The sequence below is a fragment of the Kryptolebias marmoratus genome, linkage group LG7 (genome assembly GCF_001649575.2).
Source record: "Kryptolebias marmoratus isolate JLee-2015 linkage group LG7, ASM164957v2, whole genome shotgun sequence".
NCBI classification, from domain to species: Eukaryota; Metazoa; Chordata; class Actinopteri; order Cyprinodontiformes; family Rivulidae; genus Kryptolebias; species Kryptolebias marmoratus.
Window position 1 is genome coordinate 21,571,448 of NC_051436.1, and position 27,177 is coordinate 21,598,624.

The 27,177-nt window shown below is 37.6% G+C and overlaps 1 protein-coding gene across 1 annotated transcript; it reads right to left on the bottom strand.

Moving 5' to 3' along the window:
• Positions 1 to 1,145: 1,145 nt before the first annotated feature.
• Positions 1,146 to 26,811, bottom strand: btr12 (bloodthirsty-related gene family, member 12). The gene is made up of 15 exons (XM_017432011.3): positions 26,710 to 26,811; positions 23,940 to 24,427; positions 23,634 to 23,825; positions 22,851 to 22,946; positions 19,629 to 19,862; positions 18,350 to 18,497; positions 16,956 to 16,982; positions 15,182 to 15,717; positions 10,369 to 10,436; positions 6,002 to 6,986; positions 4,992 to 5,087; positions 3,028 to 3,258; positions 2,790 to 2,937; positions 2,643 to 2,669; positions 1,146 to 2,570 (listed from the first exon to the last, which is right to left on the bottom strand). The coding sequence occupies exons 1-15, from the start codon at positions 26,714 to 26,716 to the stop codon at positions 2,017 to 2,019; spliced, it is 3,837 nt and encodes a 1,278-aa protein (XP_017287500.2). The 5' UTR covers positions 26,717 to 26,811; the 3' UTR covers positions 1,146 to 2,016.
• Positions 26,812 to 27,177: the final 366 nt, after the last annotated feature.

Genomic DNA, 27,177 nt, shown 5'->3' on the forward strand with positions numbered 1-27,177 from the left:
TCTTTGAAGTCAATATAAACTCCTACCTATAAACTTTCTTAGCTTAACACGGGGCCTGAAAACAAGTAGAACAAGTCAGCTCTGTGGCAATGTTAGCTTTGTGGCAACATTAAAGGACACAAAATGAGATGACGTTTTTTAAATGAAAGACAATATAAGTCTTGGTTTAAATTTCTGAACTAAGCTCGGTGCTGATTCTTAATAAGATGTTTAAACTGATCAAACAAACTTAACAAATACAACTGATGAAAACATCAAAATGCAGTTCTGTGACATCAAAAATAGTTTTGAAAACTTGTGTGACCAGAAAATGTTAGTCTTTATTTTGAATGGTTAAACACACCAACTCAGTTTGTTGTAGGATGGGACTGAGAAATAAAATGAGGCAAGAATATGGATATTGTTTGTCTGACTCATAGCTGTTGGTTTCAAAATTTATATTTAAGACACTGACATGAGAATAAAAACTCTTTATATGAACAAGATAACAAATATTTTCCAAAATATTAATTCATGCCTTTAATCGTTAGTCTTTAGAAGGGTATATTGTCTCAAACAAATACAAATACTTAAATCATTTCTGTCTATCTGCAATATTTTTGTTTTTATAGAAACTACAAAAACAGCTGAAAACCCCTTTGCTAAAAACAGTTGATACAGCAAGTTGCAAAAATATTTACACATTTGGTAATCTTACTATTTTGTTGCCCTACAACTTGGATTTCTTCTCCAAACAAGTAGAAGAGGGTGCTCTGGTCAGGTGAGACTAAAATTTAACTTTTTGGTCATCCCGGACAACACGGAGTCTGATACAGGCATATCACCTATCATCATGCTGAGAACAGCATCCCTATACTGAAGCATGGTGGTGGCAGTATTATTATTACAACACTGTTGAGATTTACATTTTTTAAAATTATTTAAAACAATGTTTTCCTTGTTTAACATCATTTTATATATTTTTGGAAATCTATTTTTTTATATATATGTCACAGCTCCATCTGTTCCTGCCACGCCTCTTGCCACAGTCACTTAACTTTCCACAGTCCCACAGTTCTAGCCACACCCATGTTGCCATGCCCACATAATCAGCCTCATCTGTCTCACCTGTTCCTGTCACCATATATACCCACAGCTCACACACCTCAGTGCCAGATTATTGAAAGCCTAACCGCCAGTAAATGTCCAGCGTACTTCTCTTGTTCATGCCTGATCTTGACCCTTGCCTGTTTCCTGACCATCGTCTCCTGCCTGCTCCCTGCCTGATACTGCTCTGGATTCTGATCTCCCGTTACCGACCTTGCTTCGCTCATCTGGACCTCGCCCTTTGGATTCTCCCTGTCTGGTTTTGGCTTCGGAACTCTGACCCACCGGTAACGACCTCACGCCTGGACTTGGACTTTCCCTCTCGTCTCAGCCCCTTTCAGACCAGCCGGTCTGCATCACAAAACCAAGCAAGAGTGGACTTACCAGTTCTGGTCCCGACACTAGCCGATCACGTGAGTGAGACGATCAAAGACTTTGAGCCTGCTTCCAGCTTACTGGCAATAAAATCCTTAAAACTTTGTTGTGAGTCTGAGTTCTGCCAAGCCTCGCCTTGTCAATATATATATATAATCAAATTGAAAATCCAATTAAAGTTTGAGTTCAAATGCAACAAATTGGAAAGATTACCAGGAAGGTAAATATTTTTAAAACCAAGTGAACTGATTTAGCTTTTTCGTTCTCTTGGAGTTGCTTTGTGTGCAGTAATTTTAATTTTCTAAGTGGCAGATTACTGACTTGTAAAACCACAGCCCTAACAAGCTAAACAATCTCTAGTCCCTTATTTTTTTACAAATGCTTTATCTTGAGCTCTGTTTTCCTGACACTAAGATTGTCACAGAAATTTTGACTATGTATACCTAAACTCTGCATGCCACTGAAAATTAATACATAAAATCATAGTTTAAACCATGGTGTGGGTACCACAGATAGTCTGTTTCAGGGTTGTTGCTTTGAAGATAAAACATGTCTTCAGCTTTGCTTCATCAGGCTTTTCTCTTGAACTGGACAGATTACCATGGTATCTGAGGCTTTGTCGCAGCAGTACAGGTAGAAAAATGGCAGAATCTTCTCTGTGAAAATTTCTTCAAATGTATAAATATGGGTATGAGCTTTCAAGTCATAGAAAGAGACCTGTCCCTCTTCATAGTCCACATACACACCCACTCTCTTGGGCTTGGGGTCAAGGGGGAGCAGTAATGGTGGGGATGTTGACACTCGATACCCCTGGCCTTTCTTCATGGCCAGAGCCCAATATCCTTGGGTTGTGCTCACAGAAATCCTGCCCTTCCTGTTTACGGAGGACTTGGCCACGCCTAAGTACCAGTCGTCCTTGTCCCCCACCTGGACCTCCCAGTAGTGTCTGCCTGAAGTGAAGCCCTCACGACCCAGTACGATGACCACTGTGTCAAAGCGATCAGGGTGGTCGGGGAGGTCCTGCCAGGCCCCCAGGTGCCTCACCTGATGTCTGTCCTGAGAGAGCTGCAGCCATGGATTAGCTGTGTCTGGGTCAAGGGTGATGTCCACTGCAGAAACATTAAGGATTTATCCAGCTATACTGTTTTAAAATAAAACATTTTTTAAAAAACTGTAATTACCTGAATATTTCTGAAGTTTTTTGATCTCTGTGAAAAAACAAACAAACATAAAAACAAAACATTTCTTTAAAGTTAACAGCATTTACCATTTCGCAGGCATCATGCTCACATTTTTTACAGAAACATAAATAGGAAAGTATTTCCTACCACTTTCAGACAACTTGTCAATCAAGTCACTTAATGTTGTCTCCAGTTTGGACACAGATCTTCTGATCAAGCCAACACATGTATCAGTGGGAACACTTGTCTCAGACCAGTCTTTAACAGACGGAGTAGCACTGAAGGAGGGGAAGTTCTGCAGAGAAAAATATGACAGGAGATGATATAAAACCAGATTACTAGATTATTATCTATTTTTGTACATATTTTGTAACATTTTTCTCACCTTTAAGAAGTGAATGTGATCCGTTCGAGCCATGTTTTCCAAGTCTGAATGCCTCCGCTTCAGCTCAGAGATTTCCTGTTCCAATTCAGTGATAAGGCCTTCAGCCCACCTTTCTGTCTGCCTCTGCTTCTCCTCAATAACCAAAACCAACTCAGCCTGAGTCCTTTGAATGGAGCGCACCAGCTCCGAGAAGACCCTCATGCTTTCCTCAATCTCTCTTTTAGCACTGGCCTAAAGTACAAAACACACATACTTTTATCTTTATCAGTATGTATGTAAAAACTGCAAACTCTCGCATGTGCATCTTTGTAAAAATTATCTAACAAAAAAAAGAAAAAAGTCATCACCTGGGTTAAACCAACACCCCTTCACACAGGATGCCAAATGAGTTTTTCCTGTTTGTTTTTTTTTTTCCACAACCCAAGACACTCTCATGCACCCTCACCATGCTCTGTTAGTCAGTAACTTATTCTCATGGCAATCCTACCACATAGCATGAGTATTGCAATAGGCCTGAGATGTTTTGAGACACAACAGACACATCAGTAGCACAAGCCCATCACACTACTGGTGTGATGGGATTGTAGCTAGTCTTGTTCTGCGTCAAAATCTTGATGACCAAACAACATTGTGCTTGTGTGCCTCATGTTATGGATTCACTACCACCACACACCCATTCTACTCAGAAACTCAACATGCTGCCACTGTGACAATAAATGATTAAGACCCCATTACAGAAGTTTTGTGCATGCTCAAAACAACTGTCAACCTTTCACACATAAGGGAGAACCCACTCCATCCTTAATTTGAACTTAAAGACTTTGCCAAGACTCTGCAAAGGTCATCCCTGTTCTGGCTGATTTATTATGTTGTAGCAGGGTCATCATCCAATGTGAAAAAACAGCAAAAGCTTCTCATTACAGCAACTCATATGCTTTTAGCTACAGCCAATGTATTTGACCCTACCATGGACATTGATTAATTGTTTGTTAATTGTTAATTTACCAAACAGCCATGTCAGATGTACGGAGGACCGAAAGCGACAGGTGGGGGTAAAGGCGTGCCGAACTGATTCAATTTGAAAGGACGAATGGTGTCGTGCTGAAAAAAATCGGGTGCGCCTTTGCGAGATAGAGCACGGGTGTGAGCCGTATTAAAGCGCCCCTCCTCTGCGCTCTGGGGCTTTGGAAAAGGAAACAATAAATAGTCATCACTGACTGTGTTGCTGTCAGCTAAGCTAGCAACGTGCATTAACTCTTCTGCAGCTGTCTGAGACATCTCTGTTAGACTTCACTTCCTCTCAAATGAGGCGTTCTCCTGAAACGGCCGAGAGCGCAGGCATGAACAATCCATCTGCACATGGATCCTGCTCCTTCCTGGTTATTGACCAATAGGAAAGGAGCTGGACCAAGAAGGCAGTCTCCTCATTTGCATACTGAGGCAAAAATGCACATGGTGATTAAAGAGGAGGAGGAAATGTGTAAGGAAAAGGCAAAAGCAAAATACAAACATTACTTGACGAAACGCATGTGTAAGGAAAAGACAAAAGCAAAATATATATATTTCTACTTTTATTTTTGATAATGTTGCTTTCGGTCCTCTATACAGATGAACTGTCTCATATTAGATGACAATGCCAAGATACATCAAGTTTGAACTGCAAAAGAGTGGATCAAACCACTTTAGTGACCACAGAGGCCAGCCCTAAACTCCATCAAGAACATTTGGGTTGTGCTAAAACAGATTTATGCAACGGCCCAGCGCTCCAATTATCAATTGATCAGAAAAAGGTTAAAGTAATCCTGTATTGAAACATCATGTCATGCCATACTAAAAAGAATATCCAAACATTTAAACTGTTATTGCAAATTGTAATAGTTAAAGGTGGTCTAACAAAATTTTTGAGTTTGTGACTTTTTTTAGGGTAGGTCCTGCATCTCATAAGTGAAACCACATAGACTCACTTTGTTGAGCTCCACAGAGAGTTTGATCTCCTCCACCTTTTTCATTCTGTCCTGGACCATCTGTTGGACATCTATTTCAGTCTTTTTCAGCTGTGCCTACACAACAAAGATTCACATAAAGTAGACTGTTTGGTGTACAAGCAACACTGCAAATGGTACTTGTATTGATTAGCACTTTGCTGTAACTGTCCAAGGAGCGATAGACTTAGATATTAAGACCTACTGAGGTTCATTTATGTTGCTCAAAAAAGTGTCATATTTGTTCCTTTTTTGTGAAAAAATGTTCTACTGATCCTGTAGGAGAGAATCATCTTGGTTCTGAAAAATTATCATAAACTGCGAAACACCAAAGCATAAAATATGCAAATTCTCAGTTCCATGCAGTCCAGGAACTGCTCTATTTAGTCTGCTATGCCAAGCATACCTCATATAATTTTAGCAGAGGTTGGCAAACCTTTGAAAAGATGATACTAGTTTAATGAGTTTTGCTGAGAAATGTTGTGTTCCATTAACCTGGGAAATCAGAACTGAGATCTGAGAATGATGTCACATTTAACTTTCGGTTGCAGCTAGATTTGTTGGATTTGCTCATTTTGGTGCTCATCGTCCATGCTAGTTATTATTAGCAATTTAACCAATAACAATGGATATCTCTATATTCTATGCATTTAAACACTGTAGAGCATGTTTCCTATAGAGGTGGTGTGTTATTAAGGTACATAGCTACAGAAGTGAAAATAATAATAAAAAATAATAATACTGCATGCATGGGGCAGCCATATTGGATTTTGAAGTTGAGGTTGTTCAGGAATTTCCCACTTTCCAACTTGGAATTCCATCTTTGTGAGTTGTACCAACTGAATTTAACAACTCAAAACCCAGACATTCAAACCTCCAAGTAAAAATGAAATACATCTTGTGACTACTGAAAATGTGATTTGTTTCACCTTGTGCCTGTAAACATGAACTCAAATGAACTGTACAAATAAATGATAGTGAGTCTGTCTCACCTTTTTCTCGGTCCATTCTCTCTCCACAGGGACAGTATAGTGTGCTCTGTGGTCGGTCTCGGTGCAGAGGACACACACACAGGTCTGATCTTTCTTACAGTACAGCTCCAGGAGCCTTTCGTGCTTTGGACACATCCTGTCCTCCATGTTGGCAACAGGTTCTATTAGCTTGTGCTTGGTGAACCTGGCGGAATGAGATTTGAGATGCTCCTCACAGTAGGAGGTCAGACATACAAGGCAGGATTTGACAGCTTTTGGTCGGCCCTCCCCCAAGCAAACATCACACAGGACCTCCTCCCATGGAGGCAGGAGTGAAGAGAAAGGAGATGAAGGTGAGGGTTGAGGAAGTGGATCTGGAGTTTGAGGTGGTGGTGGAGGTGCTGTTTGAGTCAGTGGTGGAGCGGTAGCTGCAGTTTGGGGTGATGGTGGAGAAGAGGTTTTCGGTGCCAACACTGGAGGGATTAATGGAGGTAACTCCTCTCCTTGATTCTCCTTCAACCCATGTTTCTTTTTCCTCTCCTCCTCTTGCTTTTCTTTCAGCTCCTCCAGAAGCTGTTGCTTCTGATTTTTCCCCAACAGCTGCTCCTCATCCTCTTTAGTCCTTCTCTCCATTGTCCACTTCTTTGTTTTCTCTACTCCTCCTTCTCCACTTTCTTTCCCTTCAGTGGTCTTAACCCTAATCTGTTTGAACTGCTCTGCAATTTCCCTCAACACTGTGTTCACACTAATATCGGGCCTCTTGTGGAAGGACTTCTTGCACATGGGACACTGATACAAAGGGCTGGTTTTCCAGTATCCCAGGATGCAGCTCTGGCAGAAGTTGTGCCCGCAGGGGATGGAGACCGGGTTAGTGAAGACGTCCAGACAGATGGAGCAGTGTACCTGCTCTTCAGAAAGGTTCCCAGTGGTGGCCATTCCTACACGGCGGAGAGGCAGGGTCATTTTCAGCACAAGCAACCAGCCTTTGAATGGGGCATCAAACCTGCTGTGATATTGAGGTTAGCAGGGTTAGACTGCATGATGATATATGGTAGTCATATGCATGCAAAACTACACATCAAGAGACTCAGTTATTGTAAAATATTTTTGAATAAAAATTTGTTGAGATTAAAACCTATTTTTTATTATAATCATTATTAGTATAAAATAATGAGTCCTGGAGTGGTTTTATTAGTATTTTTCATGATTTGTGATAAAAATTAGGTAATTATTTTTTGCTCTAAAAACCTCAAGAAGACACTGATTAATGTTCTCCACCTCATTGACCAGCATATCAAGTTCTGCCTCGATGAAATTTAGCTTCTTTGCTACTCTGTGGTTGCCTTGGTAACCATGAAATAACATTTAACGCCATACAGCTGATCAATGATAAGAAAATTCAATATCTGAGAATGATTTTGTGTTTTAAAGTTAATGAACATGTTTTGTTTAGCCCACAGACCTATCCTGATTTGTTCAAGGAAGCATAATAGGTCCCCTTCAAGACAAAAATGAAAAAGTCAAGCTAAAAATACAGTAAAACTTAATAAACAATGACCCAATATTTAAACTACATTTGCTACACCTGTTCTAACAAAAAACATAGGATTATAATGCATAGTTTGATGTTTTCTGAAATCTGTTCTCCTGTGCAAAAAAATCACATATCTACTGCCAATTAATTAATTAATGCCCCCTTGGCAAAAACAAAAATTGTTATACAATATAAAAAATAATTTATGTTGGTAATCAACTGTCAACATGCATTAGTTGAGACCAGACTGACAAGCTAATGACTAGGCAGAGCACAGGCAAAAATGGATTGCTGTCTTCTTAAAACCTCCAAAAATTTGCAGTGGTTCATGCTTTGAATACACCTTTGCACCACCATTAAATCTGCATTATGCAGTTTCAACATCAGCAGCAGCGGCTATGTAGCCCTTTCTATGCAAACTGAGATGTTTTTTTTATTGGGTTTGTAGCTGTTTTAAGATGACAGCAGTCCTGTTTGGATGGGGAAAACCAGAAGAGTGAACATTTGCCTTCTACAACAACTCAAACCTGAAGAATTTGTGCCAGAAATTTTTCATAGCAAGTTTTTTTGGCCTTGTAGTTATTGTTTTAGAATTGGTCCATGAGTATTGTCACATCTAGTCAACAACTGAATGCATTACAGAACCACTGATGTAATGTGTAGCAATGTCAACATTTTTCATTTAGAAAATATATCAAAAAATGAATAAATATCTGATGCAAAAGTGGCGTCATGTAAAAATGCACAATAAAGCCTTGATTCCAACTTTTGTGATTTTTTAAAAGCAGTTTCATATGGTGAAAATGTTCTCATTTATTTATTTTTTGTTTGTTTGTTTTTTAATGTTCTGAACTGACCAGAATCTCAATAAGAAATGTAAAATACATAAAATGTTGAACCCATAAATTTACTCGTTAATTTATAAGTATGTAACCGGGTCGTTATTCAGTTTTTAAAATAGTGTTTATGTAAAGGTTGTTGTAAATTCCCACGCATGTTGAGTCCATGAACGCACCCTTGCCCCCCCTCCATTTTTGGTTTGCAGTGTTGCCTGGCTCATTAGTATGTGGGTGCCAGGTGTGTATGCCAAGCAATTTATTTTCTGGGGCGTTGGCTGTTTGGTCAGTTGCTATCTGTGTTGCTGCAGATGTCGGAGTGTCTTTTGTTGGATGAGCGCTGGCTCCATGCTCAACAGGTTGTTGCAACAGGCCCTGGTCCATAAAGAGGACATCTGTACTGGTAGATATAAAAGTAAATGTTTTTGATTAGTCACCTATTGCTGTTGGTGTGCTAATGCAGGTAACATTTGGTGTCCTTTGAACAGCAGATTGATGTTAGTGCTGCTCTGTATATGGTTGCTGTCATGTTGGTCTGATTAAGATGATTTGTATTTGCTTTTTAGGATGTATGCCAGTGTGTAGCTGTCTGGGTTCAGATTACTGCTGTTGCTATATTATGCTTTCACCTTTTCCCTTATTTTTTTTTATTTATTTTTTTTTCTCAGGTCCATATACGCTCTCATGTAGCTGGCTAATGCCCATTTGCTGCTAGGTGATTTAGAGTGTGTGTCAGGTTGGTTTTAAGCTTTTGAACCAGTGCTTTAAATCTTAAGTATTATTAGTCAATCATAAATATCCCTTTTTTATAGCATTGTTTTTACATCAAGCCAATTAAGTACAGCTCTGTAGGATTTTGGTTTATGTAATTTGGGATTTATTTAGTTTTTCTTTACTAACTTTGTTTTGGGTTGTTATTGTGTGTTGATACTAATTTGGGTTGTAGTGGTTTTTGTTTGAAGTTCCAAATTACTATAGCTAATTTTACCTTCAGTTGCTGTTTCTCATTGGGTTTTAAAATTAAACGGTCTACTTTTTAGTAGTGTAAAACAGAAAAATATAAATAAAACAAATTTTGTACACTATTTCTGCTTGTCATTTGAAGCCAGATGTACTTGGGTACTTTTAGTATAGGACTACCTAACATTGTTTGAGAGGTCTACCAGTTGGCTTTAGGGTCACCCCCCTCGTGTCACAAGTAAAATATCAATCCCACATTTTAAAACGGAAATGCCCTGGTAAAGAATTCACCCAGTGTGTTAAAATTTTTACATTATTCATTATAAAAATTATAATGTAGTTAGAGTAAATAATGATTGTTTGTATCATTTTGTATGGAACACAGGAAAGTTTCATTTTTTTACAGTGATCTCTGATTGTTGGCTTCAACTGAAACATGAACAGTAAAGGATTTTAATATTAAAAATGTTTTTAGCCTTTTCCGATGGTAAACATTTTTATAAAGTCATCACATTTTTTCAAACTTATGTAATATTTTAGGGCTAGCAAGTACCACATTATCAGTAATTTGGTATTTAGTCTTGGGAATTTAACATAACTACAAAAATTTGCTCTTCTATATGTAATCATTTGTAAAATCATTTAAGGTAAAATACATTATACTTGTTTGTATTCTTGTACACTTTCAGTCTGTCTGAAGGTATATCAATGTGTTTGACTTCTAACACAAACAGCTTCGAGCTAAAGGCTGAGGTATTAATGACGAACCAGATTAACGTCTTTCCAAAAATATTGGTTCAGCTCATGTAATGCCTACATGCAATATGTCCTGTTTTGACACTTGCATATTTCTGTGGTCAAATTATTTTCCTAAATTTTATTGGAATCAGCAGTAAACTGACCAGGTTGTCAATAAGCAAATATTACTTTTAAAAAGCAATTCAACAACACTCCTCTGGTAGATTTGCTTCTGCACAGACACACAAATGTAACTGTACAATCTCTACATTGGATCAAGATGAGAGATTCACTAAAAGCAGGAATATGTGAACACTCACCAGAGAGCAGCTGCCTTGAGACTCCACTGATATTTGAGACAGGCTGTGACCACTGTCACCTCCACCCCCTACCACCAAATGCTAACACAGACCCAAAATATACCCCCCTCCCATCCCCTCTTTTTACCCCAGATACAAATTTATCCCACTTGGTCATGGCCTTCAGTGCTTGGCTTTAGCTCCCCTGTACATCCAGTGATTGGTTTATAAATGTTTTATTAAAATCCTTTCAGTGGTTCATACGATATTTTGCTAACAGACAAGCAGACAGTGGCACTGACATGACCTTTCAGGTGATTTAAAAAGAAAAGTTAAAAATTGATTTCAAGTGTCGTAGGAGAATTAAAGCATTTACAGGATAAACATAACTTTTTGTTGATTTAATCTTTTTAGTGATTTGCTTAATTGTCTCTTAGTAGATCATCTGTTTTAATTGTACTTCTTACCTATTTCACAGGCACCCCCTGCTGTCTATCATCAGGATGCCTGCACAAGCTCGTGCCAAAACCTGTGAAGAACTCCTCTAGGATCTGCTCCGAGTTGTTACATTGTTCAAAAACTCTGCATTAGTGACAATAGTTTTATTCTGATGACCTCTTCCAGAAGAAAAAAAAATGCCTTGTGATTCTTGGCAGATGTACTAATGCTTACACTGGTGTCAAAAAAATAAAGGGAACACTCAAATAACACATCCTAGATCTGAATGAATAAAATATTCTCATTGAATACTTTGTTCTGTACAAAGTTGAATGTACTGACAACAAAATCACACAAATCATCAATGGAAATTAAATTTATTAACCAATGGAGGCCTGGATTTGGAGTCACACACAAAATTAAAGTGGAAAAACACACTACAAGCTGATCCAACTTTGATGTAATGTCCTTAAAACATGTCAAAATGAGGCTCAATATTGTGTGTGGCCTCCACGTGCCTGTAGGACCTCCCTACAACGCCTGGGCATGCTTCTGATGAGGTGGTGGATGGAGGATGTGAGCACAACCCCCATCTGTGGACGTCGGGCCCTCATACCATCCTCATGGAGTCGGTTTCTAACCGTTTGTGCAGAGACATGCACATTTGTGGCCTGCTGGAGGTCATTTTGCAGGGCTCTGGCAGTGCTCCTCCTGTTCCTCTTTGCACAAAGGCAGAGGTCCTGCTACTGTGTTGTTGCCCTCCTATGGCCTCCTCCACGTCTCCTGATGTACTGGCCTGTCTCCTGGTAGCGCCTTCAGCCTGTGGACACTACGCTGACAGACACAGCAAACCTTCTTGCCACAGCTCGCATTGATGTGCCATCCTGGATGAGCTGCACTACCTGAGCCACTTGTGTGGGTTGTAGAGTCTGTTTCATGCTACCACAAGTGTGAAAGCACCACCAACTAGTGATGTGCTGCTCGACACAGTTTTGAGCCAAAGGAAGCGGAAGTATCATGATGCAGTGTTTTAGTGGCTGTGTCAACACGTCAAATATCACATGACTGCTCCTAAACAAGGCCTCGTTCTTTCTGGTGTCTCGAGCTGCTTGTGACACGCAGCTCGTCATGCACTGATTCGCAGGAATCCCGAGTGGGCGGGTTCTGTCGTTAGTCTCAAGGCTTTAAAATGAGACTGAATATCCACCCAAACTGTGGGTTTTTGGAAAGGTGGATGTGTTTTTTTGTACAAATTTGAAATGGTGAGATATAGTTAGTTTGAAATTGATTGGTTGTGTGCATTGATTTGAGTCTGTGAGAGTCTGAGTTTAGACAGTTAGGTTGAATGATTGTGTGTGATTTTTGAGTGTATTTAAAAATGTTTGTGAGAATGAATAAAAATCTTTGAATGTCACTCAAAGCCTCTTCTTATATGAATCACTATCATGACATCATAGCATAAAGTTATAAGTTCTTAGACAGTATTAAATGAAAATAATTCATGTAATAATAATAATGAAATTTACAGTCCAACATAACATGGTGTCACTATTGTTAAAAAAGATCATGTTTATTGTAACATCCTCCTTTCTGTTCATAAAAACAAAAACACAGGTTTCGTTGGAGAACATGAGCTTTAATGAAAATGGTATGAATGAAACAGACTTGTGATTTAAATTAAGTTATCAATTTTATTCACGTGAATTGTAGTACATAAAAACAACCACTAGATGTTGCTATTTTAGGGTGTTTCCTTCATTTCTGTATATATCGGCCCAGATTCCCTCATCAGTCTTGTGTTTTTGTCTCATCATCATTGCAGCCTGTCATTTACATTGTTCCTAAATATTGCTTGCGTTCTGTTCATTTCACCCAAAACTATGGGTAACCCAATGTTTGGGGTTACCCATTTTCCATCTGCCTTGGAACTGTGGCTTTCTACAGACTTAAGAGATCAACTGCAGACCCTGACTTGTCCTGACTGCAGCCAGGTTAGGATATTTAAATGTCATCCAACTAGGGACGGCTAGTAGGGCTAAGCCCTTCCTGTTGTTAAATGTTAAAATATCTAATAAACACAAAAAAAAATATTGTATCACATTTTGTGAAATTTACAACAAAACTGGTGCCAAACAGTCTCGAGAAAACCCCAGTCTTTCCAAAAGGCTAACTTTTCTCAGCCCCGATCATTTAATGTTTTGTGGTACAGAATGATTGACAGCCATCTTGTCCTGCCCCCCCCCTCCATTTGTTGCTCATTTCGGGCTAATTTAGTTCAGCCCAGGGTCAGCCCAAGACCTCAGGCTTTAGCTAATGAGGGTGGACGTACAATAATGTGCCTTGAGTGCGAGTGTATGTGGGTGTAGTTTGGTAGAGACTGACGTAGTTACTATGGCGAGCAAGATAAACATAAACAAGGTGGATTCTTTTCTTTTTATTTATTATTTTCTTTTATTTAATTTATCACCCGTTTTCCTTAATGTCTTTGGGGGGGGGGGTACCGGAAGAAAAGTGGTCGGGGGCGAATAAACCAAAGGATATTCAAAAACGGAAAAGCGGCAAAACTGAAGTTTTTCTGTGACCTGGTTTCAGTGAAAGGACTGGCTAACAGCAAGTGTAGTTAACAAATCTAAGTGTAGCTAAAAAAAGTGGTTATTAACCTTTTTGCATCCCAGAAAAGTCATCAGAGTGAACTTCTTTTTAAAAAAGGTAGGCCTCATAAAAAAAATTAAAAAAAAAGTACTTTCAAAAATCATCTGTAATAATTACAGTTGAAACTCTTAATGCAGGGGAATTAAGTATTGGACAACTGACAGAGGCTCTGTGTAAGCTTGGTTTTTGGTGGTGGTTTGTTTTAAAATTGTCTTTGTGCTGAAAAAGGACATAATGTTAATTTATAGCAGGTTTTCTTTATTTCAAATTGGATGCTTCTGTTGTTGGAATTCAAACTGCAGCGTTATATTACATATCTGTTAGCGCCCCCTACAAATATCACCACCAGCTGCCACTGCATCCAACATAGAGAAAAGTTGCACTGCCTGCAACAGTCAGTGTCAAATGTTTACAACCTGATAAACAGGTCAGAGATCAAAGTCATTAAAGAAAACCTTTAAGTATTTTACAAAAAAGGGACAAAGGTTTGACTCAGGAACAGAAGAGAAAAATGTGAACTTTGTCACATTTGGTTAAACACAAATTCGTTGCCACCAGTGTTGGACACCAACACCACCACTGCGATGACTGTTGAAGGTGTGTACAATTTATCTACACTGGAAAAATGTTAGCTTCTTTACAGAAATATGCAAGTTTAAAAATATCTACAGTCATTGCAGTCTGTTACAGTCCATTATGCACTTTGTGTGCAATAGCTGAAATACTTAGTCTTTACTTTATGTAATATGTGAGTCTTGACTGACATAACTGTGAATTGAACTTTGATTTGCTTCCAAAGTCAGCTATGTTATGATTAGTTTTTCAATATATATAAATATATATATTTTAGTTTGATAAATTACTTTCTCAAGCCAACATAGTTGTAAACAATGGTTGTGGAAGAGTGTATCAGACTACTGTGGATGTTGGTAAAAAAAAACAAAACAATAAAACAACATTAAGACTAAGAAAAATAGCTGGACTGGGTGGTAATTAGTGAGTTTTACACTTTAACAAGACAATTTACTGGATACATTTTGATATTGTATTAGTCTATGCTCCAGATTTTTTCTATAGAACCAGGACACATTTTACAAGAGTTTGTCTTTATTGAACAAGGTCAGAAAGAAGATACAAAAGTAACTGCTAAAAATAATACAGAACACCCTTCCACCTAAACACATTCAAAGGCATACTATACATAAAAAAAACATATGCAACAAACTTTCACTTTGTTCTTTCAGGATTTTACATTTATCTTCATTGTTTTAACATATAAATTCTCCAAAGCCTACATATCGACTTGAGTTACAAAGTTTGCCACATAATTTGACATTTACTCAAGCTTATTGATCACTTTAGTACATCCAACTGAATCAGAGATTAAAAACAAGTTAGGGTAGAGTGAGGGAATCTCTGAAGACTGGTGTTTTTACATGTAGATACTTTTTTTACACCTTATTATTGTTCTGTTCATTCTTTAAAAAGCACAAAATGAGAGATGGTCAGCAGTCAGTCCATAAAGTCTTTACTTCAGCAATAACAGTCAACAGTTTGATGTGAAAGTGTCCTCAAAGATACAAAGCCACTTTCTTTGTTTCTTATCTTACAAAGCAGTTATTGTTCAATGTGAAGTGCAAGAATCCTTATATTTAAACACATCATAACTTGTTCCTAGTTCTTTGTCCTTGACTTTTGATCAGGTTGGGATGAATGTTTAACCTCATGCTCTCTGCCTGCTTCAGATGTGTTTGACATGGGTTATGATAAGAGGAGATGCATTTCTCCCTTCTTGGGTCAGACAGGGGCTGAAGATGGGATGCACACTCTCGCTGAAGTTATCCTTAAAAGTGTATAGATGTAGCCGCCCCTTCACATCATAGAAAGAAAGCTGACCAGCTTCGTAATCCAGGAAGATTCCAATTTTACTGGGAAGGCTTGACAGCATTAGAGGCAGACGGGAAGCAGCCAGAGCTTTGACCTCCCCGTTCTTCAGCCACAGGCACCAGTACCCACCCTCAGGGCTCAGCTTGATCTCACCCTTGCGGCGGGCCGAAGCCTTGGCCACGCCAAGTGTCCAGGCTGTCTTACGCCCTACCTCCACCTCCCAATAGTGTCGTCCAGAGCTGAAGCCCTCTCGAGAGAGGACGAAGAGGGCTGGGTTAAAGTGCTTCGAGCCCTCAGAGTGTGAAACCTTACGCTCTTCATATTTTACCTGCTGACCATCATCAGACACAACCAGGTTCTTCTGGGCAGTGGATGGATCCATAATCACTTCACCTGGACATAACAAAGCAAAATAAGAACCTGGAATATATTTGAGTTTTGATGCACAAATATATTAAATGAGAGAATCTGCATAGTTGAAACATACAGTCATGGGGAAAAGAAAGTCCACTGTCTTTCATTTCTAAGTTTTTTTTGTATCTAATAAAATATCAGGTCTTTTCTAGGTTCTAAAATGATTTAAATCTAACCTCAAGTTTTTGAAAACACACAACAGATTCTCCCATGTCAATATTTAGTGAACAAAAGTAAAGCCAAAATGGAAAAACTGTATGTCATTCCCAAACAATTTGAAGTCTATCATTGTACACCAAGAAAGTTATTTACACCTGATAAACAACAGACAGCTGCCAGGCAAAAGCCTCTTCTCTTTACAAACAACATGGCAGCAAGATTTAGAGCAGGTTTGCAAAGTTGCATCTGAATGAACTACAAGACTTCTGGTACAGTGTCCTTTGGACATATCAGAACAAATGAGACATGTTCACCTTTAATGGACATGGTTATGTTTAGAGAAAAAACACGAAACTTTAATCTAACTGGGTCAGCATGCAACAGAACAATGATCCAAACACAGAAGCAAAGCTACAACAGAATGGCGAAAAAAGAAAAGAATCTGAGTGCTGCAACAGTCTGGTCAAGTCCAGACTTCAACCTGACTGAAATGCTGTGGTGGGACTTGTGCAGAAACAAGTGTCTGCAAACCTCAGGGAACTGAAGTAACTTTAGAAGAAGAGTGGGCCAAATTCATCCACAATATAAGAGACTGCTAAAGTCACACAGGAAAACTTTACTGAGAGATATTTCTGCTAAATGGAGTTCTACAAGCTGTAGAAGTATTTTTTCACTGATTAATTTTACAATTTGGCTTTGTTCTTTTATTAAATAATGATATGGTCAAATCTGTTGTGTTTTTGTACACTTGAGGTTATATTTGAACCTGGTAAAGACTAGATCAGTTACATTATGTCCTGATACATAAAACTCCACATCTGAAAAAGGGGTGGACTTTCTTTTTTCTCATGACTGCAACTTGAGATCAGACTGTGTACCAATGAAATAATTTTGCATCTGGAACAAAGAGGTGGTGCCATCTTGTGCACATTAATAAGAACTGAACTTTTTGTTCAAGTTTTTGACAAACTTATTTCTATTATGCAATCCACACACAGAAAAAGAAGAAAACACAAAAAGGTTTGTGACTATGCATAAACATCAAAGGTATGACTTACTGGCATAATTCTGCACCTTTCGTAGCTCTAAGACAAAGGAAAAAACAAACAAACAAAAAAGAACACATCATCAGGGCATTCAGCAGATAAATAAAAGCCAAAGCACATAGTTGGTCTGACGTTAAACATGTAGCTCAAGTAGAGCTGTAGACCTTCATGACATGCACTGCTGTCATTCAGCTAAGTCCATGTGTTCGAGTTGCAGCATCAACACCATCTCCATCTGTTCAGACATCTTGTATGTGTGAATGTGTCATAGTAATGAGGTGATGATGAATCACTTTCCTATTTTAGAAAGCTTGTTTGGTGACCTGCATATTTCAGTTTAAGAATTTGCATAGGATGTGTTTTTTTTTTTTTTTTTTTTTTACTGGACAAAGGGACAATGTGTTTTGCTGTAGTTTTGCATAGATTAGATAAATGGGAACAAACAACCTGGCATTTGAGAGAGAATTTAGATTAATAAAGACTTATCAAAACAACAAAGGCTGATTGAAGGTGATTAGTTCTTTTTAATTGTATTACTCTTTTTTAAATTATTTAGGACACTTTGCATATAATACATATTCCTGGATACAAGAGGGCACTTTAAAAAATATTTATGTAGTGCTCTTTACTAATCATGTGATTTCAATAGAAATCGTGACTAAGTATCTTTTTTTTATATATAAAACGTGAAGCTAGCATTCCTTAAATGAATGTAGATCACCTGCTGCCATCTATGCCAACATTTTAATAAAGATTTCATGAAATCTGTTAGCATTCAAAGCATGTGATGGGAGTGACTCTAAACTACTACCACACCAATGACTGTTTTAGAGCCATTTTTGTGTTTTCTAAGGTCAATTAGCTTTAGTGGCAATTATAAGTAGAGATGACTCCAAAAATTAATTAGTTGTAGATCCACTGATTACTTTTCATTAAAATATGTTTAATGGTACATAAGATTTTGCTAACAACCAGAGTTGACACAAAAACTTAATGCCAAAGTTTTAAACACATTTTAGCTCAGATAGTATCTGTGGTAGTATCTGTGATACTGACTGAGTAAAAGCCTGTTTGTGTTTTTTAAGGTTGATGAGCTGTTAGGTGTACATCCAATGACTTTTCTTTCTGAGAGTGTCATGCAAATTCACCTAGTAGTTCATGGCATACTTTGCTAACAGACAGACTACACAGACAATTACATTATTTCCCATTTTTTTGATGGCAGGCAATCCCTAAAAATGTTCATGAAAAGTTAATAATGCAACACAACACATGGCTCTTGGCTACATCCCAGATAATTCTCCTAAAAGCTTTTCCTCTCTTGTTTTTTTTTTTCTTGTAACAGGTGAAAATAGATAAATAAAAAGTTTTTTTCAGAAAAAGTTACGCTGGCTATCTGCCCTTACCTTTTCCGTACAGTCGCTTCAGTTCCTCATGAAACTTGTCAACAAGGCTGCTGACGGAGGAGCGGATGGTTCCAAGATATAGGTCGGTGTTGACACTGACAGCTGACCAATCAGTGGGCTCAGGTGGGTGTGTCAGCGCTGAGAAGTTCTACAGGAGACAGAACAAGCAGATTATGCAGGGTAAGATTAATGGAGATTTAATAGGGGAACAAAGTATGTGCAGCAAAAAGAATATTATTTTGATGACCTTGTTTGGTGCTTTTCTGTTGGTTAAAATAAATTAACATGTTGTGTAATATGAGATTTGTGTCTGCCTGGTGTAATAACAAATATACATTTCCAGACTATTAACTTCAAAGATGCTTTTCATGTAAAACAGAATCACCATTTTATGCACATGAATAGTCCAGGATAAAAGCATGAGACAAGAAGACCACAACAGGCTGCCTGTGTTCAGAGAGACTTTTGATCTTTTTGTCACCCAGCTGATTTGTCATACAGCTGATGAATCATGACGATTATCTGGTTCTGAGTGAGCAATGTATATACAGTCGGGTGTAACAGTACACAAAAAAAAACAGGTATCAGCATGTTCTTCAGTTTTGTCACATTTTGGTACTGTGTACATTGAGGTAGTGTTTGTCAACTGATTTATTAATTGGGAATTTTAAAAAGTTTTAAAATCATATTGCATCTTATTCATTCAATCTGAATTATCATCAATGGTCTACAGTGCACAAGGTATCTCTTTTATGTCAAGAAAACAGAGCAAAAGGTGTTTGTTTCAAATAATTTGATCTGAACGTATTGCAAAATAAAAGTCATTACAGAACAGAACAACATCTCCAAATGTGAAAATACTAAAAAAAAAGTGAAACACCTAGCTTCTGAGCTAGATGAGTGCTGGTGTTCTATTCCAACACAGGTGGTGTTTATTAAATGCCTGGTGTCATGCTTCCATGTTCACTGGATGCCAATTTTTTTCAAATTATTACAGTATATGTACACAGTATATGTCACAATTCAATATTAAATCAAAGATGTTTGAACCTGCTCACTAAGATTACTAAAAAATACATATAATTAAAGTATATGTTGAGATGTCCATAACTTTTAGGCCTTTAAAGTAACAGAAATATGCAAATAATAAGAAATTGTTGACAAAAAAATTGCAGTCTAACATTATTTCTTTTCATTTTAAAATAAATTTTATTTCTGGTAAATATGCCTTAAAAAATAGAAAACCTTTTTTTATGAGTCACTGAAAAGTCTTGACTACCTGGAGGAATACCACTTTGTCCTTATTCTGTGCCTGGGCCTCCAGCTCGTTACTTTTCCTCCTCAGCTGGCTCAGCTCGTTCTCCAGACCTCGGGCCAGCTCCTGGGCGTGGCGCTCCGCCTCACGTTGCCTCGTGGCAATCAGCTCCACCAGATCGGCCTGACTCTGCTCCACCAGCCTCTGTAGGTCCGCATACACCTGCCAGCTGTCCTCCAGCTCCTTCTGAGAGCTGGCCTGCAAAAACACATGAATGTTGTCTGTTAGGGCTCTAAAAAGGTCAAAAAATAACCCCGGTATTATGTGGGTTATTACACTGTAGACTGAGAGAAATGCAGGAGTTGAGAACTTGTAAAAATATACAAGTTTCTTAAATTTTGGGTTTTCAGGTCTTTAGGATAATGACCAACTTATTTGATCTCATAACAAACTCAGAACATGATTGTTCTAAATTAAAATGTACAGGAAGAATACACGAAAAGAAAAATTAAACTTTTTAAAACTCAAGCTTCCATTCAACATTTTTATGGCTGAAAAACTTATGTTTGAATTATGAAATGCCTTGCATTATCGTATGTATTGAACTAATTACCCATGACCATGCATGGAAAAACAGGTAACAAAACTGGATGGACATTTTTTTGTGCAAAACTTTTGTTCTCTTTATATCTATATTTTAACAAAACTTCTCTCAAGTAAAAAAAAACAAGATGGTTTCAATTGAAAACCTTTAACTTACCGGTTATCTTTAACGCTGAGATATTTTAGTCTTGAGCATTTCAGTTTGTATTTTTGTCCTTTTTTTGAAGTATATTTTTAAATTTTAGAATAGTGCATAAATAATAATAATTTCGGATGAATATCCACAACACTGCTAGAGACCTAGTATCATCTCCGCGACCCGGAATGGAGAAGCAAGCGGGTAAAGAAAATGGATGGATGGACGAATGAAAATCCACAACAAGAAACTCAGTTTTAGGCCTTTAAATCTCTGAAAGGGGCCATTACTTTTGGCATTTTTTGATATATTAAACCAGTGGTTCCCAAAGATTTTCTTCTGGGCGCCCCTTCAACAGAATGTATACAGAAATGAATGTGGTCTGGGACCACTTACAACAAGCCCCCCCCCCCCCCAAAAAAAAGAAAAAAACACTTTTGTGTGACTGTGTTGTTTTTAGTTCTAAAGTATTTAAGTATCAGTATTTTTAAACATATTTGTTTTTTATATTTGTAACAATATTCAACTTTGCTATCATCAATACATTTTTTAAAAGCCTCTGTGCAAAATGGGGTTAAAAACCTGTCTATTATGCTTAGTCGGGCACTGTTTTTTTTTTTTTTTTTTCATTCCATTTATTCCCCTGGGGGGGGGGGAGACCACTGTATTAAACTATAAGTTTGCATTTAGAACGTCTCTCCTCATTCACACACTTCCTGCTTTCCATAAAGAATCTGTGTTTGTTTGTTTTGGTCTTTTCTCTGTAAAAACCTGACCACAATTTTGGTTTCTCTTAAGATAATACTAAAGATGCACACAAAATCAACTGCAGTGTTTTGAGTAATATGAAGCACACTTTCGAAAATTTAATAAAAATATGTTTCATCTGAAACCTAACAATTCTTTTATTGTTTTGGTTGTTGGCAGTTTTTGTTACATACAATTTGAAACTGAGTATTTATTGTTGTATTTTGTTCAGGTTAAAACAAAACCCCAAATAAAAGTTAGTTACAAAAATATCAACAACTGAAACGTTGTAGTTTCACAGATCACAGGTTTTTAATCAATTGTCTCCTGTGTGGCTCAACAACAGTGTTTGTACAACCAAACCAGTGAAGTGTGTCTTCCCCCAGCCATCAGAAAATCTACAATTTCAAACAAATGCTTCTGTACAAGTATCAGATTTCCTTTTTAGTTTCAGTCAACAGGTTTTAATTCACAACAGAAGTTTTTTTTAAGTACATACCTTCAAATGCTTTCCATTTTGTTCTGTTTTGGGAGTAATATTGTTTATAGTCTCAGTAAAGGTAATATCATATTTATTGTCTTCAGCTTTAAGTTTATTTGTAGTTTACGGCAGGGCCCACACATGCCAGCATGGACTTGTGTAGACGTGTATGTTTACTGTAAACGTAAAGATGAGGCCAGCCTGTCATTCAGCTGTTTGGTAACTGAACCCTCACTGTATTTGACAAAGCAGATAAAGATGTGAAACAGGAAACCGTTTTATTGAACCAGATCAGAAAAATATGAAGCTATTTTTTCCTCATAAAATCAATGTTAAATTTGGTAAATGAAACACTTTTTGTGTGATGCTTAAAATACCGGTAATAATGTTTGCCTGGGTAAAGTTTAACTTCAGGGTTTGGCACATTCACCCTGTACCACTCATACAACAATCATGGAAAACCCCTCAGGCATGTAATGCCTCCATTGTCTTTTTTTTTAGATACATTTTACTGCAGTGAAGTTGTAGGCGAAAGCAGGGTGTGAGAAACAAATGGTAAGTATTTGCACTAGTCTCACCGGTTAGACGACCTCAGACGTGGATCTGAGTCTGTGTGCGCAAGAGAAAAACAAACTATGTTAGCTCACCACCTTCTCCCCCACTACTAACATGACAGGCGTGACACAGATAAGGGCCGCGTCCTGCCCGAAATATGTGTCTTATTCTCTGGCAAAGCATTAAAAAGGCTGCAATATAAAGCATGAAAACATGTTTTGTGTCCCATCAAAGGGCTCATGAGCAAATACCACTTTATGAACCAACCAAGATCAGAGAGTGTTAAAAGAAGCCTTTGAACTTTAAAAGATCATAAACGTTTTGTTACAATAGACAAGGTGAATATTTAACCAGCACTGAGAAGGCAGAGAACAAACTACATGACTGGTTGTAAAAAATAAAGTTTAAAATTTAGCTTTTTTAAAAAACACAACAACTTGAAAATAGGAGCTGTGTACTGATTCAATCCAAGCTAAAGTAAACTGGATATGTGGTCAATTTGTACCATCCACAGTCAAACAAAATACTTCTAAAAGCACTTTGAACTGCTTTGTTGCTGAAATGTTAAAATAAATGTGAAAAAAACTTGACTTGACTTCTAATTACGATTTAAGAAATAAAATGAGTACAAAGCTCAAGTTTTACAAAACACAAATATACACTTAGACTGGCAAGAGGTTACCACATTGTAATTTACATTCTTATCAGTCTTTAATGGACTCACCTTGATAACCTTGATGGACTGCTTGATCTCTTCCAATTTCTTAGTTCTCTCCTTGATCAGATGTTTCAGCTCTGACCTCTTCTTTCCTAGAATATTCTGGAAAATCAGATAGGTGGTTATAGAATCAACAATCACACAGGTTAGCACTATGTGTCTCTGAAAATGTAAATTAGACCTCATAATGAGAAACAGCAGGTAAGACCGTAAAAAAAAAGTACTTGCCCTGAACTCTACAAAATTGTCTGAGATTTGCACAAGTAAAACACTTGCCTCTTCACAAAACAGTTTTGTGATATTGCTGCAAAGACAAGCCCCTATTTAATTGCCTGAGGACATTCATAAAATCCTAAATGAGCCACCCATGCCCCATCAAGAGGTTACCTTTCATAAATAAAACAGACGTTGCAATAAAACATAGGAAGCATGGAGTATAACTTAGCAATGTTGACATACTGCACTTCGCACATAAAATGTGCCTAACATCACCCTCCCTAAATACTGCAACCAGCTGGTGGCACAAACCACCGGTCATCATTACATCACACACTTGAGCTGAGATGCTGGCTTACTTTTTTATATACTGATCATTTAGGTTCTGTCATTATCTCCCTCGGTGGATCAGAGGCATAACAGCAGCAGGTTGACTTAAGCCCTTCGTACTACCTTGATCCTGTCATATATCATACAGAGACAGGAAAAAGACCTCTCAGGCCTGCTTGAGGTGTTTTGTAAAAAGGGGCTACTATCTCCGTCACATAAATGTATTAAATAACTTCAACTTACAGTCTTTTTCTTAAACTCATGGTCAATGGAGATGATATCGTGGGATTTGTGGGTGGCATCTGCACAGGCTGTGCAAATGCAGACATGATCAGTGCGGCAATAAGCATCCAGAAGACGTTCGTGTTTCTTACAGATCTTTTCCTCCAGGTGGAAGGTAGGCTCAATGAGACGATGTGAAATCATAGTCTTAACCTGTAGGACAGTTTAGGGAGGAATACAGCCATTGAATTTCATTGTATCAAGTGCAGACATGACCCGAGATGTGTGTAAATCCAAGAAGAAACAGAAGTGAAAGGCAGAACTGACCCTTTTGTGATGCCTTAGATGGGTCTCACAGAATGATCCAGGGCAATTCACACATGACTTATGCGCCTTTAATTTCCTTCCAATACAAGCATCACAGGGAACCTCACCGGGCTGGGCAAACTCTCCAGTATCCTGAGAGTTGCTGTGGCTGGTGTGGCTGGTGTGGCTGGTGTGGCCTGTGTCTAAGTTTGAATTCACTGTGCCCACTCGTGAGGGGCTTCCTGCAGCAGCTCCAGACACAATCAGTCCCTGGAACTGGGAGGATATTTCAGCCAGAACCCGGTTGACGCTCATCTCAGGTTTTTTGGAGTAGCTTTTCTTGCACATGGGACACTGGAACTTCTTGCTGTGGGTCCAGTAGCCCTGCAGGCAGGCCTTACAGAAGCTGTGACCACAGGGTGTGGAGACAGGCTCCACAAAGATTTCTAAACAGATTGAGCAGGTAAACTGGTCCTCAGAGAGGACTCGGCCTCCAGGAGAGCTAACACCTGGAAGACAGAAAGAATAAAGAAAAGGTTTAAAGTCTTTAGGTATAGTTTTTAATTAACTACATAGATTTTAGTCAATTGTCTTGTATGTGCTTCACTATTTAGAGTGTTAGCCAGTTTTCCAACCAGACCAGTGGGATCTATCTACCAATTTTTAGGCAACAGGTTTTATTTCACAAAAAAATTGGAGAATTGTTAAATAATGGTAACTGTGTTCTATTTATAAATACTGGTTATATGCTCAAATAAACCACATATATTGTCTTTAGCTTTAGGTTTACAGTACTTGTAGCAGATAGCATAGCCCACATGGACTAGTGTATCTATGTGTGTGTTGACAGTACACATAAAGATGAGGCTTTCCTGACATTTAGGCTTGTGGTAACTGAGCCTTCACTGTATTTGACAAAGTAGATAAAAATGTGAAAACAGGAAACAGTTATTCACCTAACCTAATGAGGACACAATATAGATAAATTTGGCAAACTACATTCAGAGTGTGCAAACCTCAGTCAAGGCTATAGGGTCATTAAAAAACTGTAAGATCCAGATTGTGATCTGGATCACCACCAAAATTTAATCACTTGTATTGTGTGGCAACCCTAACATTTCCTGAAAATTTCATCAAAACCTTTTCAATAGTTCTTAAGTAATCATGCTAAGAGATTAAAAACCAACCAACACTACAGAAAACAGAACCTCCTCGGTGGGGGTTATTAAGCAATCCATTAACTGAAGTGATTCTACTAAAACCAGAACAGCAAATTGTTCAGTTTGTTAAGTTATTAACATGTTGTATTGGTAATTTAATAGATTCTACAGACAGTGTTATTTTTAACTGGGTAAATTTGATTTGAATAAAACTTATTTCAGACATGAACTCAGATCAAAACAAAAAATCCTCGCTCAAAATTTGTCTAAAACATTCAATGTGAACGAATAGTAGTGATGCTGTGTAAAGGGAAAAAATACTCAAATGAACATGTTTTATGCAAAATATACTACTAATGAATAAAGCTCAAAAAATAAGACTGCATGTTGTGAACTTTTTTTTTTTAGTTTTTGAATTACTTTTTAGTCCTTGTTTAACTCATTTAAGTCAAAAATAGCAGTCATTGTTAGAGACATAAATTTGAGTCAAGAACAGGTATAAAATGGTAATATCTGGGTACAGCATACTAAAAATACAAAGTGATCTAAAGCAAATCAAGGAGGTGGTTGTTTAACCATTTTAATATTGCTGAATATCTCACTGGAATGTAGGTAAGGGGTAGCCAAGAGTCAAAGCACCATTCCAGTCTGGTCCCACAAGTTGTTTTTCCTGATTTTTTTAGTTGTGAAGAAGAATTCACTGATTTTTTTTTTATTATTGTTTATTGATGTTTTTATTTTATTTTATTTTCTACTTCAAAACAACATGACCAACAGTAATAATTTCTGTGTGCTGTCATATCAAGGTATTTCTCAAAATAAAGTTTAAGTATGGTTTTGTTGAGAAACAAATTGTGAGGGGAGAGCAGAGACAAGCCTGTTATTGCCCAAAGTGTACATAAGGACAGGATGAGTAAGTGGCAGAGTATGAACAAACAAAGAAACAAACAATAATGCCTTGTAGATGAAGGACAGAAGTGATGCATTTCTGCATATTTGACACAACAGAAGCATAAAAAGACTGCTTGAATAAGATAGGAAAAGGACTGAAAACAACTTTTCAATCCAAACTTTATGTGACATCAAGTAAGATTCAAACAAAATCATCAAGTGTTTTTAAAAGAGTCACTCCTTCCAATGATGAATAAAAAATCTGAGGAATGCAGACGATCAGGACATTCTGCCCCAGTGCTCTTTGTTCAGGTTAGGAAGGAACCAGCAAACAACAAAACAGCCATAGTCGGTGGAAAACCTTTACATGAGATTGTATGTTTGTTACTTTACTTCAAACCTGAAAAAATTTTTGTCACTGAGATTAAAAAAACAAGACCAAATATGATTTAAGCAGATTGGTTACAAATTGGTGCAACACAAACAGCTTTTGGTTGTTTAACTGAAACATACAGATACATTACTTTAGTTGTAGTGTATAACCAATGTAAACAACTTAAAAAAGTGTTTTGTAGTGAACATTTTCAGTTCACAGTCAGTACGAACTTATTACAGGATGAACTCAACAAAAAATACAAAAAAGACTTAAAAGCACAACTTTTACAACACTGATAAGATTCAAACACTATTTATTAAAAAGCAAAGAAAATGTTTGAGATGAAAAAAAAAATAGAACTTACTCTGCATGTCTTTCTCTGTTGAGTAACTCTGCTGTCCTTCACTTCAGGTTATTTTCTGTGAATTTCAAACCAACAGGTGCCGAGTTCTTCCTGAAACTTGGAGCGGCCCTCCCACTTTCAGTGTGACACACCCAAACTTCACCACATAACCTCCTTTTATTATCATGGATTTCTATGGCTGCAAAGAGTAAATATTTAAGGCCCTAAACACAGAGAACAGGTTCTTTTTTTTTCATTGTTTATTTAGTGCTTTTCCAGTTCAAACTCACTACTGTGGGACATATAAATTACAGGATTCATGTTAAAGATTAACACCAGTTGTGGGTTTTTGTTCTTCTAGACAGTAATTACTGAAAACAGTGGTTTCTGCCATGGAGTTGCACTTTGTGAAGGGGAAAATAAAAGTCTTGGCTTCTAAGTTTAAGAGAGACACCTTCACATTTGAAGTAATTAAACAAGCTTCTGAAA